The sequence below is a fragment of the Acomys minous genome (assembly GCF_964271855.1).
Source record: "Acomys minous genome assembly, chromosome: 12".
Taxonomy (NCBI): domain Eukaryota; kingdom Metazoa; phylum Chordata; class Mammalia; order Rodentia; family Muridae; genus Acomys; species Acomys minous.
The window spans coordinates 98555095-98574335 of NC_140493.1; the positions used below are offsets into that span (position 1 = coordinate 98555095).

The window sequence follows — 19241 nt, forward strand, 5'->3', positions numbered from 1 at the left end:
CCAGGGCAAACGCCTCAGGCAGGGAAAGGCAGTGCACCTGAGGACCAGTCTTCCTCCTGCTGCTGCTGCTGCTGCTGCCCCCCTACGGTTTTTGACACCTTGAGCCACTAGAAATCCACTGGGGTGATTGTCTCCTGATTGATGGGGGTCAAGGGCAGAGCACACAGCTGCATATGACAGAGCCAGGCTGGGCCTCATACTGAAACCGGAGCTGGCTGTAAGAAGATCCCACGGGTGTCCTCCTGGGCAGGACACATGGATCCTGCTCACCCGGCTCTGAAATGGAGCCAGAGCTGTGCCCACACACTGGACTGCCATGTTGGAGGGGATGTCCCTCTGAGAGGCCTCTCCTTAGCTGAAGCACCTGCTCCCGGCATCATACAACAAGGCTGGCTAGTCGCTGAGTGCCTCTATGCCCTTGCTGCTCCCAGAGCTGTCTTGGAGGTCTTGTGGGAAGGCCACACACACAGAGCGTGCTTTCTCCATCCGTCCAAACAGCTGTGCTCCTAGCTCTCAGGCCTCGAGATGACAGGTACGGAAGCTGGCCCAACAGCACAGGGCAGGCCTCATTCACACACAGTACAGAAGGCTGCCTGCAGTATCTGGGATCACCGTGAGATCTGCTGAGCCAGGGCCCCTCCTGTCCCCACCAATGTGTGCCCTCTGGCACCTTCATTCCCTGGGTGGAAGATGCCAGTGGATGAGCCCTGCATTGAGCCCTGAGCAGGACAGAGGGCAAGTTGTAGTCTGTGGCTTCGGGTGAGGTACTCAGATAATGCTGTGAGGGCGCCAAGTGTGTCAGATGCTGTGTGAGTGATGTTTGGCTAAGATGAAATTTTTACAACTAAATGTACATTTTATGCTCTCGACCTTATGATGTAAGAGGGAGAGAGACTACACATCCTCAGAAAAGATGTGTAGGATGTGAGAAACTATTGGCTTTAAACACCACTAGAATTCCAGAAGAGTCTTCCACTCTCTCAGTGAGCCACTAAACAGGCTCACTCCAGCTACGCTGCCTCTGCTGAAACCACTTGACAAGTGTGCTGTGAGTCAGACACAAGAGAAAGTAAATGACTTTATCATGGTCTGTCTTGGACTTTTTTTTTTTTTTTGAGATAGGGGGATCTCACTTTGTAGTCCAGGCTGGCCTAGAACTCACTATGTGGCCCAGGTTGGCTTCAAACTCAGGCTAAGTCTCGCAGAGCACACAGCCTCGGCCTCCCGAGTGTTGGCATTGCCAGCATGAACCACCAGCCAGCTCGAATGTTTTAGTTCTTGTTCTAATAATCACCATCACTTGGGGCAGTTCTAGCAGTCCGTCAGTCTGTCTCTCTCGGCCTGTACCTACGTCTGTGTACTACGAATGTGCACTGCCTACAGAGGCTGGGCGCGGGCAACAGATGGCCTTGGAGTTGAAATTACAGATGGTTGTGAGCCTCTATGTGGGTGCTGGGATTTGAACTCTGGTCTTTCAGAAGAATGGTCAGCGCTCTTTTTGTTTGTTAGTTTTTGAGACAGGGTTTCTCTGTGTAGCCTTGGCTGTCCTGGACTCACTTTGTAGACCAGGCTGGCCCTGAACTCACAGAGATCCACCTGCCTCTGCCTCCCAAGTGCTGGGATTAAAGGTGTGTGCCATCACACCCAGCTGTCAGAGCTCTTAATGGCTGAGCCATCTCCCCAGCCCCATTCCAGCAGTTCCTCAAACCACCTGCAAAGCAGGCTCATTTGCTACCGTTTTGGAATTGCTTAAGGAGTGATACAGACTGCAGAGGCAGCTGTAGAAAGTGACTGTAAGAAATGCTTTCAGTGGCTGGAGAGATGGCTCAGCGGTTAAGAGCACTGGCTGTTCTTCCAGAGGTCATGAGTTCAATTCCCAGCAACCACATGGTGGCTAACAACCATCTATAATGTGATCTGATAACCTCCTCTAGCCTCCAGATTACATGCAGGCAGAGCTCTGTATACATAATAATAAATAATAAATCTTGAAAAAAAAAAAAAAGAAATGCTTTCAGTGAAGATTAAGTAAGCCGATTCAAGAGCCCTGGGAGGGTCCTCATTCCTAAAAGTGCATTAATTTCCTTTTATTTATAAGAAGCCAGTCCCAGTTAGCTGCGTGTGCACACGGACATACACACCCAGGGCAAGGCTGAGTCATGGTATACTCGGCTCCCAGGAGCATCAGGGTCCTAGGGGTGGGGAGGCTACACACTGATCCAAGCTGCACCAACTGCACTGCAAAAGCACCCCACTGTCCATTTAAAGGCTGTGATGTAGGATGCATTTGTTCTGACATTATTTAAAGGCTTTCTAAGTTCTTTCCTAAACTGTAGGCTGCTCAGCACCTATGCCCTGCCCCCCATAGTACTGGGGGATTGAGCCTAGGGTCTCACACATGCTAAGCAAGAGCTCTCCCACTGAGCTACACTCCCGGCCCCTGAAATCCATTTTGACTGCCTTATTGCCCTGAAATGACTTATCTACAGTATGTGACAATTAGACACGCTGTCTGTGGAAGGAAAATCTTAAAAGACAAATGACCACAAATAGGCAGTGGGCATGCCTTTCAAAGGAAAAGGACTTCAGAGTAAAGCAACCTATATTTCGAGGCAGAGGCAGGCCAGCCTGGTCTACAGAGTGAGTTTCAAGACAGCCAGGGCTACACAGAGAGAAACCCTGTTTTAAAAAACAAAGCAAAACAAAGAACCAAAACCAACCAACCAACCAAATAAACAGAACAAAACAAAAAAAAAAGAAGTTCCCCAAGAGCACAGTTACTTGAGTGGACACTGAACAAAGCAGTGAGATGCAGCCACGGCCCTGCCAAAGCTGGGCACTGGGAGCAAACCCATACGTGGCCTGAGGCCTGGACAGGTGGAGGAAGCTAAAGGGAAGGCCTGGAGGAAGAGGCAGCACAGGCCGCTACATAAGCCTTCTAGGGTGTTCAGTATTAGGGATGAATCCATGCTCAGTAACAGGCATCTGGAATAACTTCTGTCTCTCCTCTCCTTCGTCTCAAGGTGGCTACCCATGTGAACGCTGAGGAACAGGAAGCAGATTCTGGAACTGCTTCTGGAACTAGGTTCTGGAATTGGTGTGGGCTCTCAATGCTTTAGAAATGCTGAGGAAACAATGCTTGTGGAAACATTCTCTGAAATAAAGAGAGGTCTAGAGTCCTCAGCCTCTCCAAGGGCCTATTTCTCAGGCCTTTTTCCTTGAAAAGAAAAGCTCTGAGTTTGTATTTCTCTAAGCATTAAAAAGTACTGGGTGTGGTGGCGCACAGTTTTAAATCTCAGTATTCGGGAGGCAGAGGCAGGTGGATCACTGTAAGTTCAAAGCCAGCCTGGTCTACAAAATCTAGTCTAAGACAGCCAAGGCTACGCAGAGAAACCCTGTCTCAAAAAACAAAAAACAAAAGAAAATGTAAGTGATAGGGGCTGGAGAGATGGCTCAGTTAAGAGCACTGCCTGTTCTTCCAAAGGTTCTGAGTTCAATTCCCAGCAACCACATGGTGGCTCACAACCATCTATAGTGAGATCTGGTGCCCTCTTCTTCTGGCCTGTAAGCACCCATGCAGGCAAACTACTGCATAAATAATAAATCTTAAGAAAAAAAAAGTAAGTGCTGGCCAATTACATATTAATGCAGACTTTAACATGGTGACAGGAAGAAACATTTCTTACAGGATTCCTCTATGAGAAAGTGGTTTTAGAAGTCCATTTACCGTGAAAGCCATGTTCCCAAAGAACAGGAGTCTTTTCAGTCAGTCTAAAGAAACATGGCGTGCTATGACCAGGAAGTGGTGGATGTAATCCGGCGCTCGGACAGCCAGATGAGTGACCGTCACTGAGGGAGCCTGAATGACAGGACTCAGACACCGAACGTGCTCTGCTGCACACCTGAGGCCTATGACTTGCCTTTCCAGGAGAGCTCGAAGCCCTATCCTGGAGTATGGCTGTTTCCAGAAAGGTCCTTACCCAAATGTTTATGACCAACAACTGCTCTGCCCCACTCCCATTTGGTAGATAATTAGTGCTGGAGGCCAAGGCCAGGGCCTGGCACGTGCTGGGCAGCCACTCTCCTGCTGAGCTATGGCCCTAGCCCAGGAGAACTCATTTTTCAGACTGCTTGGATGGTTTTGCAACTCTGCTGTCTCAAGGCCAGACTGGCACTGCTTAGCTACAGGGGCAGCTGGGTCTGAGGACAGGCTAGATCAGGGCCCTAGCATTTCTAACTAGGGAAGTCTGGAGACTGTCAGGACAGTCTCACCCTGCTCTGCTCTCAGGCGTCCCGAGCCCTTGGACTGTGCCTTTGTGTCTGGAAACATGATGAAAAGACATTTTCTTATGGTTCAAACGGGACCAGATCAGGCTCAGGACTCACAGGGTATGGAATGCTACACAGGGAGTTGATGAATACCACTCACCAGAAAATACAAATCCACAGATTGCCGAATCCAAACACATTTTAACAAATAGCAGAAAAATGAAAGGAAAATAGTAGATACAAGTTAGATTGTATACAGGAGGTGCAATTCTCCAGTTAATAAAACACGAACATTTCAACACATAACCTAGATAAATCAAGATAATCTAAGCAAAAGAATGCTCATGAAGACACAATCCAACTTCCTTGGTCTACCAGTACTGCAAACCTAGAGGGTCACAAATCAGCTTAAAATTATGCAAAAGAGGAGTATCTTGCACTTAAGACAGGTGTGGTAGCTCACACCTTTAGTCCCAGCACATGGGAGGCAGAGGCAGGATGATCTCTGTGAGTTCGAGGCCAGCCTGGTCTACACACAGAGGTCTGCAGAGGTAGTTCATTGCAGCAGTCCTCAGCATAGTTCAGTCCCTACAGAGGGCCTAGGGATGGAAGAGGCCATATCTTTTAACTCAGTTAAAACAGTATTATCATGTGGATGTGTAGCCAGAACAGTGACTTTTAAGGTGTTTGAGAATCAACATGGGGATGGAGCGGGGTGGAATCAGGCTCTATTAATTACCTCATGATTCTAAATCAGATTAACTTTAGGTAACAGATGTACTATCTACAAAGAGAAGAATTTACTAAGCAAATCAATATTGTATTATTTCGAGAAAATGCTTCTCAGAACACTTGCGGAGCATCCTCTTAGCTACAAAATCAACCGTCTCATCATAAATAATTCTGACCTGGTGATTAAAGTGGTAGATCCCCAGGGGACCTTAATCTGCTCTGCACACTGCTCTGTCTGTGACTGGGAGCCGAAGCAGGACTCGAGGTAAGGATTCACGGAACAGTTTTTGCTCAGAGGCATCTCTCCTGCTGGCCTGCGCCAGGGATGCTTTCTGGGTAATTGAGACAGTGTCACCCCTGCCAGTGCTGACACCAGCAAGCGCCGTGTGCTGCTACAGCAGTTCCTGGGTGTAAAGCTCACTCTGTGACTAGAAGCGCTGACACCGGGCCTGCTGGCCATGCAGGGGCTCCTACACCCCGACACCCCGACCTGCTTCCCACAGGCTGCAGGAGAGACTGGGCCCCCAGGGTTGGTTAGTAAATTCATATATAGCTGCTTACCCTTCTCTGCCAATTTCTCCAACCTTCAGGGCGTCAACAAGAGGCTCTTTACCTAGTTTGGTCAGGTTCATTTTGGTCTCAAGAGTCATCAGAAAGGACCCGTTGTAAGACATTTCCAGATCGATCCAGAGTCCTAGAGAAACAGTTTTTAAAAAAAAGTTTTCTTTTCTTTTCTTTTCTTTTTTTTTGGTGCCCCTTAAGAGTCTAAACTACAGTAGAAAACTTGCATTTTCAGGACTAGAAGGTTAGTTCCATAGTAAAGAGCACTAGCTGCTCTGCAGAAGAACTGAGTTCAGTTCCCAGCACCGTCTTTCCTAACTCCAGTTTTGGGGATCTGACACCTTCTTCTCCCCTCTGAGGACAGTGGGCATGCATGTGGTACGCACACGTACACGTAGGCAAAACCTCATGCACATAAATACAAATAATTTCAAGGTTCTTAAGTTGGCATGAACCTAAATTGCGCATGTGCCTTGTGCTGACAACAGAGACGGGAGGTGAGGGTGCTCTGCGAGCGAAGACTAATGGCCAGCACAGCAGGCAGCTCTGCAAGGACTCTCTCTCCCTCTCTCTCCCCTCCCCACTCCCCGCCCCCACCTGGCTTCTCCACACATGCCCAGAAGCATGTCACTGGGCGCTGAGCAAATCCGGAAGACAGTTTCCATGATGCAGTCATTAATGGGCTGGGGCTTCGGAGTTATGCAGCTGTTTGGGGGTCACTCATGCTCCTGTAAACTTACTCACCTATGCCCAATAAGCCAGTGAAGGTCCCCCTACCAAGCCTAATGACTTGAGTTTGATGCCTGGGACCCACAAGGTAAAGGAAGAGAACTGACTTCCTTCTACAAGTTGTCCTCCAACCTCCACATGCACAAGCCCCACCCTACCCTCCCCACCTCCCTGCAAATAATAAATTAAAAAAAATAGTTTAAAAGCCCAATAAATTCATTAGTTTCCTTTTCTCTCTCTCATTCTCTCTCTCTCTCTCTCTCTCTCTCTCTCTCTCTCTCTCTCTCACACACACACACACACACACACACACGACTAAATTTTTTTTGGTTGTTCAAGACAGATTTTTAAAAAGAAGATTTAATTTATTATGTATACAGTGATCTGCTGCATGTACACCTGCAGGCCAGAAGAGGGCATCAGATCTCATTGTAGCTTGTTGTGAGCCACCATGTGGTTGCTGGGAATTGAACTTATGACCTCTTGAAGAGCAGACAGTACTCTTAGCCTCTGAAATATCTAAGACAGGAGAGATGGATGGCTCAGAGGCTAAGAGCACTGACTGCTCTTCCAGAGGTCCTGAGTTCAATTCCCAGCAACCAGATGGTGTCGTACAACCATCTATAATGAGATCTGGTGCCCTCTTCTGGCCTGCAGGTGCTACATACAGGCAGAACACTATACATAATTTTAAAAAGGTTTATTTTATTTGTATAAGTGTTTTGCATAATATATATGTGCATCATGGGTATGCCTGGTGCCAGAGAATGTCAGAGAGGGCGCTGGAGCCCCTGGAGCTGGCATCATGAATGCTGTAAGCCACTGTGTGGGTGCTGGGAATGGAACCCAGGTCCTTGGCAAGACAACAAGTGCTCTTTCCCACTGAGTCATGCCTCCAGACCCCAATTTTTATATTTTTAGGATCCTTTTGTTTCTGGAAATTACCCAATGAGTACCTAGGTCAATCCGGAGAACTACCTGATGCCAGTGTTTAAGAATTTAGTCCTCAGAGGGATACAGGGATACGGCTGCCAATGAACTTATATGCCCTGTCACCAGGACAGCCAGCACTGGAGCAGCATCTCCAGTGTACAGATTGCCTCGCCACCCTCTGCCACCACAGGAGGGGACGGCATGCCAGGTAAGGCCACATGAGATGCTTTTAATTCTTAGAACTCCTTAAGACCTCATGGATTTTTAACCAAAATGCAATCCTTCAAGTGGCTATTTAAATGCTAATAAATTTTTTATAGATCCTCATAAGTGACAATATGTAACAGGAAACAGGAAACTCTCAAACCATTCTTCATATATAGCTGCATTTTCAGTCCATTGTGGTAAACAGCCCCTCCCCACATGGCTACCCCGAGATAAAAGCACCGCCCAAGCTTACAAAGCACTAATGGTGCGATTCTTCACTAAAGGCAGAATAATTCTTATTTTGTTTTCAACAGATACTTCCTGATACTGAGTGTGATTATTCTCCACGGATGACTGGGTTTAATTAAGTGGCACACAGGTCAAGTGTGATTATCTTCTTTGCGGGGGAAAAATGGCTTCACTTCTAGCTTACAGTAAGCAGTTAAAACATCATTAGTTAGCTTACTCTTCAAAATACTGTTACTGTGGAAATAAAAGGCACATCTGCTTCAGCAGAGACATCTAGTCCTTAATCACTTCCAGGAGAAAGGGATTAGTGCAAAGGGCTACATATGAATTTTAACTCAATATAAAAAGGACATAATAATCCCTTCTGGAAATCCTAGCCAGGTTTCCAAATAATATTAATGGCATGAATTGTCTCTGAAAGCTGCCATATTAAAGGTATCAAAACTTTACTCCTTCCAATATGGGAGGTTGTGTTGTTTTTCTTTCTCAAAAATTTATTATTTTTAAAAAGTATGTACATATGGGTGTGTGTGCAAGTGTTACAAATGGGTGTGTGTGTGCAAATGCCGGCAAGGGCCAGAAGAGGGCCTAGAGATGGGGTTGTGAGCCAACCAAACACGGGTCCTGGCATTCACAAACTCAGGTCCTCTGGAAGGGACCAGTACATAAGGGCAGCCATTTGCAGCCACGCGATGTGGCTCCTGGGAACTGAAGTGCTCTGAACTGAGTCCAAACAACAATAACAAGCACTATGGACTCAGGCTGGTTCGGGCCCCAGTCACACATGGGATACAGCCTACCCCCCACTGCCAGGAAGGCCAAGTGAAAGGCTTGGGGCTCGAGTTTCACTGCAACTTCTTGAGCAGTGGAGAGAGGTCTCACCTACACACAGAGGACTCTGTTCTCCTTGTAGGGAGGACTGGATGCAGCCAGCAGCTAGCACACCCTGGCCATCCTTTCTTGTTCTGGGGAGAAGGCTGGAAAAGATAACCAGAAACCTCTCTCAGGATGAGGCCTAGACATGATCAGATATTTCTGGTGGGTTTGCTGAGTTTTATTTCTATGTTGTTGTTGTTGTTTGATGCAGGGTGTGGTGTGTTCCAGGATGGCCTCAGAGTTGTTTAAGTAGTTAAGAGTGACCCTGCACTTCTGAGTCTCCTGCCTCCATCCCCCAAACACTGGAGTTACATGCAGACACCTCCGCTCTCAGCTCATGGAGCGCTGGGGGTCAAGGCCAGGGCTTCATGCACACTAGGCAAGCACTCTAGCTCCTCAACTGCATTTCTGGTCCACAGTCTGGTCTCACAGCATTTACTACGTTTCTTAAGGTCCACTTGCAACCTAAGATGGCGTCAAGAATGGGCTGAGAACTTAAAAACATAGGAACTTCAAATAAATATGGATTGGGAGACTACTCACCATTACAATGAAAAAAAAAAAGTTTCTATGACAGTATCTAGGCAGGCAAGGAGCACCCTGAAAACCCGAGAGCATGGACAGTAGAGCAGAGACCTAAGCCTGTCGTTATGTCCCAGGCCCCGGCTTGCAAGGCCACCAGAGGAAGCGAACAGCACATAGGGAGCCTGTCTCTCGCTTGGGAGAATGTATGGATATGGTGATGACGGCAAGGAGGGGACAGACACTGTTCCACAGGTGGCACCTTAGCCTGAGCACAGACAGCTATACAGTGTCATTCCAGCAGTGCTCAAGGATGAAACAACATCAACAAGATGACAATGAACATGACAAACTTGAGAGGATCTTTGTACAAGGCTCAACCAATAGCTCAGGGTGCCACAAAGAAAAGACAGCTCACTCCCCAAAAGTGCCACTGAGCCCTTAGGGATACGAGCCCATATCAACTGACAGACCCTGAAAGGAACCCTGTCTTCAGGAAGTACGTGGTTAGGAATAAAGATGGGGCTGGGGAGATGATGCTCAGTAAGTCTCCTGCTGTACAGGCATGAGCGAGGACTGACTGCCTCTCAAGCACACAGGTATAAGTCTGGGTAATGTGCCTGTAATCCCGGTGCTGGGAGGGGGAGACTTCCTGAGCTTGCTGTCCAGGAGTCTAGTTGAGCTGTGTGCTCCAGATTCAATAAGCTCCAGATTCAAATAAGATAGAAAGGAAGTATTTGAGGAAGATACACGACATCAGCCTCTGGACGCCACATCCATGCCCACATGCACAGGATAAAGATAGGCACCAGGTATATGACATACCTGTAATCCCAGCACTAGGAAGGCAGAGGCAGTGAGCTGAGGGCAGCCTGAACTACATGAGACCCTATCTCAAAAAATCAGGGGGGGGGGGAAGGAATAAAAATGGCCTCAATAAAAATGGCCTCAACCGGCTGAGTTCAACTCAGACCAATGTAAAGCGGAAACAAATGGCTGTGCGTCCTCAGAGGCGCACATGGGGACAGGGGTAGGGGATGCGGCCCAGAATGGAGGGGTATGTGGTGTGCGTTTGCCTTTACCGCATTTCTCCTTGGCAAACCCCAGGGCCTCAGTAACTGTCCCACTATGGCCACTGAAAGCATGTGGCCCCACAACTGCAGCTCCACCTTGTACTGTGAGAGGCGGTGGTCTTGACTCTGGGCTGGGTCGACGGGGCCCCTGCTTCTTGGAAGGTGTTCTGGCTTCATTTCTGGTGCTGTTACAAATACCCTGAGAAAAAGCAAGCTGGGGAAGAAAAGGTTCATCTGGCTTCCAGTCCCATACTACAGCCTGTCTCTGTGAGGAAGCCAAGGAGGGAACCCAGAGCATCACACCCAGGCGGGAGCAGGAAGAACACAAGCGTGTGTCCTGGACTGCTCAATCAGTACTGAGCTAGCTTCTCTACGCTCACACAGTCCAGGGCCCAGCCCGAGGGGACAGTGCCGTCCACATTCGGGGTGGGTCTTCCTACCCCAATTAGTAAGCAGGGTAATCCCTGATCTATGTAATTCCGCATTAAGACTCTTCCTCGTTGGCTCAGGGTGGGTCAAGATGACGGTGACAGCAGAAGGGAGTGAGGGTCCCCACGGGCCCTGCTCATGGAGCTGGCCTCAAGCCCCCCGCTCTGACTTTTCCCTCTCAAAGTGAACATCCTGCCCACAGAGAACAAAGCTTGAAGAGAAGCATCCGATCGCAGGTTAGCGAGGTCACACACCAGGGTTGCATTAGACCATCCCAGTGACGGTTTTGTTCCTGGCAAGCACGCTGGTGCCATCTGCTCTCAGATACCAGAGAACCTCTGCAATCTCTTGACTCTGGATGTGACTTTTATGACAATATCACTGCTAGCTCTTCCTACGTCACAACTGTTCTCTGACATAAAGCACTATCTTGCCAAGGTTGAAACAATTTAAACCCCAATATCTCACTCCTTTTTAAAAAATTGTTTAAAAGGGGCTGGAGAGATGGGTCAGTGGTTAAGAGCACTGGCTGCTCTTCCAGAGGACCTGGGTTCGATTCCCCGCACCTACATGGTAGCTCACAACTGTCTGTAACTTCAGATCCAAGAGGATATGATGCCCTCTTTTGACCTGTGTAGGTACTGCACATACACCATGCATAGACATACATGTAGTCAAAACATTGATAAACATAAAATAAATATATGTATGAGAATTTTGGCTGCAGGTATGTCTGTGCACCATGTGTGTGCATGCTGTCTGTGAAGGAAGAACAGAGTATTGGGTCCCATGCAACTCAGTCACAGACAGTTGTAAGCCATCATGTGGATGCTGAGAATTGAACCCTGGCCCTCTGCAAGAGCAGCTCTTGCTCTTACCCACTTTCTATTATTTGGGGGGGGGGCGGTTTCTCTGTGTAGCCTTAGCTGTCCTTGACTCTCTATGTAGACCAGGCTGGCCTTGAACTCACAGAGATCCACCTGCCTCGCCTCTCTGAGTGCTGGGACTACAGGTGTGTGTAGCACCACTCCCGGCTTCTCTTTATTCTTGAGGGAAAGTCTCACTCTGTAGCACAGCCTGGCCTGGGACTATGTAGCCCAAATTGTCTTTGAACTCACGGTGATTTCCTGTCTCCTGGCAGTCTCCAAGTGCTGAGACTGCCCGTGCCACTGCACCCAGCTGCAAACTGCTTTTTCTTCTTACAACACAGCCACCTAGGCCTACATCCTAAGCTTTCCAGTAGCACCATCGAGGACAGCAATGGTATTAGTGAGATACCACCACCACCATGTGTGGTTCCCACTGCCTTTGGTGTGTTCACTCATGAGAGTCTCCGTGTGGGAGGTGAGGAAGCAAAGAGGTTCAGAAACTTCTCTGAGGCTATGGGTTTATGAGCTCAGCTATCTCAGTCTATGGACGCCACTGGCAACCACTTTCTGCATTCCTTCAAAACTGAGGGACATGCTGGGCATGGTGCAGTCTGTCAACAATCCCAGAACTTGGGAGACAGAGCTAGGAGGGCTGCTGCATGCTTGAGGCTAGCCTGCTCTACATGGCAAGTTCTAGACCAGCTAGGGCTACATAGAGAGATCTTATGTTAGAATTTAAAAGTGCATAGCCAAGGCAGGATAATCCAAGCAGCCTGAATGGCCCACATGAACCAGAAGATAATCTTCTTTCCTTTTTAATCTTTTCTTTTTCAAATTACTGTAATTTTATTATTTTTTAAAAAGATTTATTTATTTATGTATACAGTGTTTCACCTGCATGTCAGAAGAAGGCACGAGATCTCATTATAGATGGTTGTGAGCCACCATGTGGTTGCTGGGAATTGAACTCAGGGCCTCTGGAAGAACAGCCAGTGCTCTTAACCTCTGAGCCATCTCTCCAGCCCTTATTTTATTATTTTACGTGTATGTGTACTTTGCCTGCACTTTTTTCTGTGTACCGTGTGCGTGCAGGGTTCACAGAGGTCAGAAGATGGCATTGGATCCCCTGCATCTGGAGTTAGAGACAGACGTGGTCCTCTGGAAGAACAGCAAGGGCTCTTGAGTGCACAGCCATCTTTCCAGCCTCCAGGAAGGACTTTTCAAAGGGGCACAGGAGTCTCACAGGAGGTGGGCTATTTAAAAGCCTCCCCTCAGTTCCCAGGCATTTCCCAGGCAAGAGCAAGTGAGCTCTCATTTTCACCTGTGGTCAGCTTTAGCAAGTTGCCCCAGCGTTTAATTTTCCTAAAAGGGAAGGTTCTCCCCGAGGGCAGTGGAATCCAAAACCTCCAACTCACACTGTCACACACTGCATGAAGACTCCTGGTCACTAGTGGACCGCACAGAGGCCAGCAGTCCTGTGAGATTCTGTCACTTATTAACAGGACTGGGTTAAGCATACTCTACTGTTTACACAACGGGAATGGAGCTGGGGGTGGGCGAGAGGAGCTGCCATCAGTGACAGTTGCATGTCATTGTTATTGTTGTTTTAGCATCATATAGGCATCCTTCAAAAGCCTGGAAAAACCTGATTTAATTAAATTCAAATAATGCACAGGTGTTATGGTTCTTCAGCCCCTTTCTTTGGTAATGTCTTCTTCCTGTTATATAAGCAGGCAGAACTCTACACTTCGCCCTGAAAGGAGTTAAATAAGCTTCAAGTGGATTAAAACCGGCAAGACTTTGATCTGCAGAGCTGAAATGTCTCACCCCAGCTCTGAAAAACAGGAAAGAAGCCCAAGACTCAGGTCTCCAATTATCCTCAAAGGCTGACCAACACAGTCCTGGGTCTGCGGTACAGTTCAAAGCCACAAGGACACTCTTGGATGCGGCAGAGCATGCTGTGCCCTGCCTAGGGCCCCTTTCCTTAGATGCTTCTATTAACCCAGGAAAGGGCAGTGCTGCGATCTGAGAGCATGTGGAAAACCAACAGGCATCTCTAGTATCAGGAGGCTGAGTTAGGTTTGAGTTAGCCGATGAATTCACAGCTTGTTACTAGTCAGTCCCTGAAGACACAAAGAGCAAAGGGCAGCTGAGAGCCATGGGTCAGAGGAGACCCCTGCTTTTGAGCTGTGATGGGGCAAAGATCCCAGCTACACAGCTAGCCTAGGGGCAGCACACCTCTTAATACTGTGCACCACACTGTACTGGGGGTGGGGGTGGGTATAACAAACAACCTAGTTCCGGGTTAGAAAGAGAGCACACTGCTTGCAGAGTCTAAATCTCTTCTAGCTTTTTTCTCTGTGTATCTGACTGGCCCCAGCAGTACTCAGATTGATGGAGGTGCAGACGGAATTCAGGGTTACGGTGGACTTGTGTCTTTCTCAGAGATCAGTGTGTATGCCCTGTCCGCTCAAACCCTGCTATAGGGATGCACAGAGCTGCTAAGTGTAATCAGCGGACACTCGCTTCATGTTGTGTAACAGCGGAAAAATTATTTCACTAAATGTGATTCAACAGCAAATAGAGGTGTTCTAACCTTACAAATTCTACAAAGCACTGACTTCAAAACACATATCATTCTCCAGAAAAGCCGTGTCTACTCCCCTGGCTCTGCTTCTGGGCCACCACAGGACAATGTCAAACACTGTCCAAGGCAAAGAGGTTCCTTGATAAGGGAGAACTAAAACCGTGAGCTGCGGGCAGAGTGCACATGCCTGTAACCTCAGCGCTTGGAAGACTGAGTCAGGAGGACAGTTTGCTTAGCTGGGCCACCTAGCTAGACCCTGTCTCAAAAAGGAAGGAGGAAGGAAAGGAGGAGGAGGGAGGGAACTGGTGAGGTGACCCTGTGTGCCAACAGCTTTCTGTTCCCATGGCTCACTCACCTTTTATGTTTTACTAACTCCTGCACACCATCCCACACCTGTCGATGCCCTTTGACGCTACATGTTATAAAAGAACATGGAAATCAGTGATCACCCCCATTATTTACATTTCTTCCACATTCTGGTCAATTCTGTTCTCTCTCCATCCACAAGACTAGGCATAAATACTGTGTCCATGGCGTGCCTAAAACCTCAAGTCCAAGCAAGAGCTATGCTCCAGCAGACAGGCTTGCTCCTGAAAAACTGCCTTTGAAAATGTAAAGCTTTTATAACTTAGAAGACGAGGCAGGAGAGGCTGTGGTGTGAGTGAGAGAAGAGAGCAGCGACTCTCAAGGAACCAGGGCCAAGGAGGATGGGCACGTGGGGCCCATGAGAGGAGAGTGCAGGCAAAAACCTAGCCCACCGCCTTGTACTCTGGCAAGGGCTACAACTCACACAGAAACTCGGGCCCCAGAAACTGGCTTGAGGTGTCTTGGGGCTGGAAAAGACCATGTAACAGACTGGAAGACTCGGGCTAGGAGAAGGAACCTACAGCGACTGCCAATCAGTTTCCTACTGTGACTGTTATAAACAAAAGTCACTTGTAGGATGTAGTGGCCCGGGTCTGTGCTAGGGAGGCTGAGGCAGGAAGGTCATGAGTTCAAAGTCAGACTGGGCTGTAGAGTAAGGTCCAAGGGCAGCCTGAGCTACACAGCAAGACTTTCTCAACAACAATGACACAACAACAAATTCAAAAGAACCTAAAATGGCTGGTGAGATGGCTCAGGGGGTAAATGTTCTTGCCACGCAAGACGAATGATCCAAGTTCAAGCCCCGAAACCCCTTTAAAGGTAAGGTAAGGGAGAGAACTGACTCCATAGAGCTGTCCTCTTACCTCCACATGCACATCCCTTGCCAGCCCCCAGCTGCTTCTCCCTCTCTCTCCCTCTCCCATCACACACACACACACACACACACACACTCCACTCCACATGAATAAGGAGAGTAGGACTCGGCTTCTAAGCACAAGCCTTGGTGTCAAAACTACAGCAAGAGAAACATTTCAACACCCTTGAATAAATGGTCAAGTCCTCTCTAGTCAACTAAGAGTTACCTTGGTGATCAACATAAGGCTTGAAGGCCTGAAGGATTTTTGGCACAGCCACACCCATGTCAAGTTCTGTCAGTGTTAGCTCATTCATAAAGTAGGGGAGCTGGAGAAAAGAAACAAACAGGGAATGAGACACATCAGTAAGCTGGTAACGTCACTCAGGTCACTAGAGATCCACGTACATACTGTCTGAGGAGAGACTAGTGAAGGTGCTGGGTCACATCTCTATGTACAAACCAGAGAGGCAGAAACACAAAAGCAGACAAATACTCTAATCTCATAAGGCAGGGATGGGGACAGAGGTGTGGACTCAGTCAGGGATGACAAATGCAGGTCTGTGCCTGTGGAGTCTGTGTTGGAGCTTTCTCTAGCTTCAGGCTACATCTGGTCATCAGGGCACACCAGGGGCCATGGGAGGGGCAGTGCAGGGAGAGTTAGCATCTGTCTTCACACTCCAGTGAAGGTCAGAGCTCCTTCTAGACAGGCAGCTCTCTGCTCACAGCTCTCCTGGCAGAGGACTGGTCAACTGCTTGCCACTCCACCTTTGCCCCCAGTGCAGGGCCACACCCCTATGCCCTGCCTGCCAGCCTGGGCAGACTGCGGTCGGTCGCCTTAGGTTCTGCATCTCCCCTGGCTCCTCGTCTGAGTGTGCCATCTGCTTCCTGCTGGGTCTGACTAATATCCCCAACTCTATCAGCAGGAATTTATCATCCAGGAAATGACACAAAAGTACTGCTATCCTTCCAGAATCTCTAAGTCACCATGAACTTTTCTATACTTCTTCTGGAAGGATTTGTATTTTTTCTTTCTTTCTCTTTCTTTTCTTTTCTTCTTTTCTTTCTTTCTTTCTCTTTCTTTTCTTTCTTTCTTTCTTCCTTTCTTTCTTTCAGGGGTTCTCTGAGTAGTTTTGGCTGTCCTGAAACTTGCTCTGTATACCAGGCTGGACTTGAACTCAAAAGATCTGCCTGCCTTTGTTTCCTGAGTGCTGGGCACACCACCACTGTCAGGCTGGATTTGTTTTTTCTTAATCTCCAGGTCATTTGTTATTTTAGTGTAAGGGTGCTCTCCCCCCACTCCCTCCTGGCTGGTTTGAACTCACAGAGATCTGCCTGTTTCTACCATCCAGTGCTAGATCTAAAGGTATGTGTCACCACACCCAGCTCAGCCTAAGATTTGAAGTAAGGGTTCAGTATTTTTCTCAAATAGCTAGTTAGTGATCTCTGCCTATTTTCTTAATCTATTCTGTCACCTTTAAATACCAGCTTCACATCACGCTGGGCATTGTAGTGTTTTCTCTGTGTGTGTCTTTTTCTTTTTTCTTTCTTTTTGAGGTAGGGTCTCACTGTGTAGCGCAGGGTGGCTTTGGTTTATGAGGTTCCTCCTGCTGCAGCCTCCTAGGTGCTGAGATGACAGCCACGCACCACAACGCCTGGCTACGACACAGCTCTGTAGTTCACAGGTCCATTTCTTTTCTCCTAGAACTACCCTAGTTATATTTTCTAGTTGAATGTTAGATTAAATTATAGAAATTGAGGGTATTTATGTTGTTGCTGCATTTGGCCTCAAACTCACTCCACAGCTGAGGATGGCCTTGAGTTTCTGAGTCTCCTGTCTCCACCTTCCAAATGCTGGAGTGACATGTGGGCACTGCCATGACTAAACCCAGGACTTCCTGCATGGTATGCAAACATGGTATCATGTGAGCTATGTCCAGACCTCAGTCACGATTGTCTGAATTGGTGCTCTCTGTCTTAGACACACACACCTTGAAAAGCATCAGTGTGAATGTGGGTGACATCTCTATCAACCCATAAAATGTCACTTGGCCAGGCAAGTATGCCACACATGTGCCACACTGTTTTTTGTCTATAACTGTCATCCAAGGCCTAGCGTTTCAGGAGCCTGCCTGAGAGATTCCACAGGCTAGCCAAGACACAGGTCACCTCTGTCAGCACTTCTATGGGATCAAGTGTCTGACACCACAACTGTTTTGTCTTTTTGGTGTCACAGCTCCCTCTAACCCTATCCTGAGTCCTATGGCTGCTGAAAAGGCAAAGGAAGGACCTGAGACAGATTCTGAGACAAAGGCAGGGCTTGAAGGCACCTGGCACTGAGGAGGTAACCCAGCGAGTGGCCTCTAATTACCAGGGTCGGGGGTGGGCTGGCCAGCAGGGCTCTCTAGGTCTACCTACCCCAAGAAGCATCTACAGACTAATCTCCACGAATGCATCTACAACTCACCTCTCCCCAAGCAGCTCTCTCCCAGATTAGTCTCTTTCAAGTGCTGAAGAAAGCAAGACATGTTCCGTACCCTCCTAGGTAAACTCAACTGGGGACTGAGCAGTCATGTATGTGGAATATACTCTTGTTTGTGGATAGGCATCAGGCGGTGCGCAACATCAGCATCTGCAGGTGGGCATGAGCATCCCAAAGATGTATGCGAGCAGTGGGGGCCAAGACAAAGAGCTCACTTGATGTTGGGGCAGAAATGCTGTTTGCTTTAAAGCCACGACTGAGTACTCTGCCTGACATGAGTCAACATCATATGCAACAGTGGCCATCGGGGATTACAGAACGTGGCATTATCTTTCTGCCCATCTGTCCCTATGCCTGGGTCTCTTCTGGTGTTCAGGGCATGCCACAGAGCAGCAGATCAGAAGTCAGTGAGGATGAGGGGAGACCAGTAGATGAAGTTGGACAAAGACCTCCACACCTGACCTAGGCCACTGCTGGATCTCAACTACTTGTTCCCGGACAGTCCCTCTGACCATAAACAGCAGAGGGAGCTTAAGCTGGTGAACTGCAAGTGCTTTTGTGAGCAACTGACGTGGAAGACTTCCCTAGGCTTCCTTGGAAATGGGGGGGGGGGATGAGGGGGAGGGGGCCTCCCATTCCTGGTTAGGAGGAGATGGAACAGCCTCTCCAAGCTTCTGGAACTCAGGCACGCCCTGCTCTCCTCCTGCTCCAGGGAAGCACAGCTTCCAGAAAGGAGCAGGGACTGCCCCCCTACGTGACTCCAGCCTCTCTCTCTGAGATGACAAAGAGGTCATGTGCACTGTGGGTGGCTGCTGACGGCTCATCCCCTAACAGGAGGGACACTGATGATTACTGTCCCCAGTGCACCTGGACAGCGGTCAACTCTCAACCCACCTTGAGGACACTAATTGGTTGACACTTATCAACGGGCTCTGCCAAAAGCCCTGCTCTAAAAATCTCTTGAGGTCAGAAGGCAGCCTCTCTTCTTATCAGAACTGAGGATGACAGAGACTAATCTGTGGAAGGGATTTAGAGCTAGCCATAGCTCAACTAAGGCTGAAAAACATTCTGTTCTTTGTCCAGAGAAAGAACCAAAATCAAACAGAAGCTACTTCATGTTCACTTCTTTCTTCAAATCTAAGTTACCTTAGTCCAAAGTCTTCTTGACCGGGAGACCTTGAATTCCCTAATAGCATGTGCAAAGTTTTATGTCAGCGTACATTCTTCTAGAAAAAGGGCCTATGAGTTTCTGCTTCTCAAAGGAATCTATGACTCAAAGGAGACCCTGATATAAGCTACTGATCCTGGGACTCTCAGTGAGGACTTAGGGATCAAAGTGCTCTTCCCTGGCTGGGTCTTCAGCAGGCCAACGCCTCGCCTCTCAGGAAGCTCCACAGGTCTCCGGTGGGCAAGCATGCCCTTAGGCAATCACAAGGAATGCTTAGGCAGTTTAAACTCACATCCAAGCAGGCCTGGCCTAGCACCAGGAGTCTTCTTCAGCAAA

At 48.3% G+C, this 19241-nt stretch overlaps 1 protein-coding gene across 5 annotated transcripts in view; it reads right to left on the reverse strand.

Moving 5' to 3' along the window:
* TEX2 (testis expressed 2) overlaps positions 1–19241 on the reverse strand; it is a 120278-nt gene that overhangs the window by 11259 nt on the left and 89778 nt on the right. For all 5 annotated transcript variants that reach the window (XM_084748505.1, XM_084748504.1, XM_084748501.1 and 2 more), the window contains exons 7-8: positions 15485–15584; positions 5563–5695 (exon numbers count right to left, since the gene is read on the reverse strand). In XM_084748505.1, coding sequence (XP_084604631.1) covers positions 5563–5695; positions 15485–15584 — 233 coding nt within the window. The remainder of the gene's footprint in view (positions 1–5562; positions 5696–15484; positions 15585–19241) is intronic.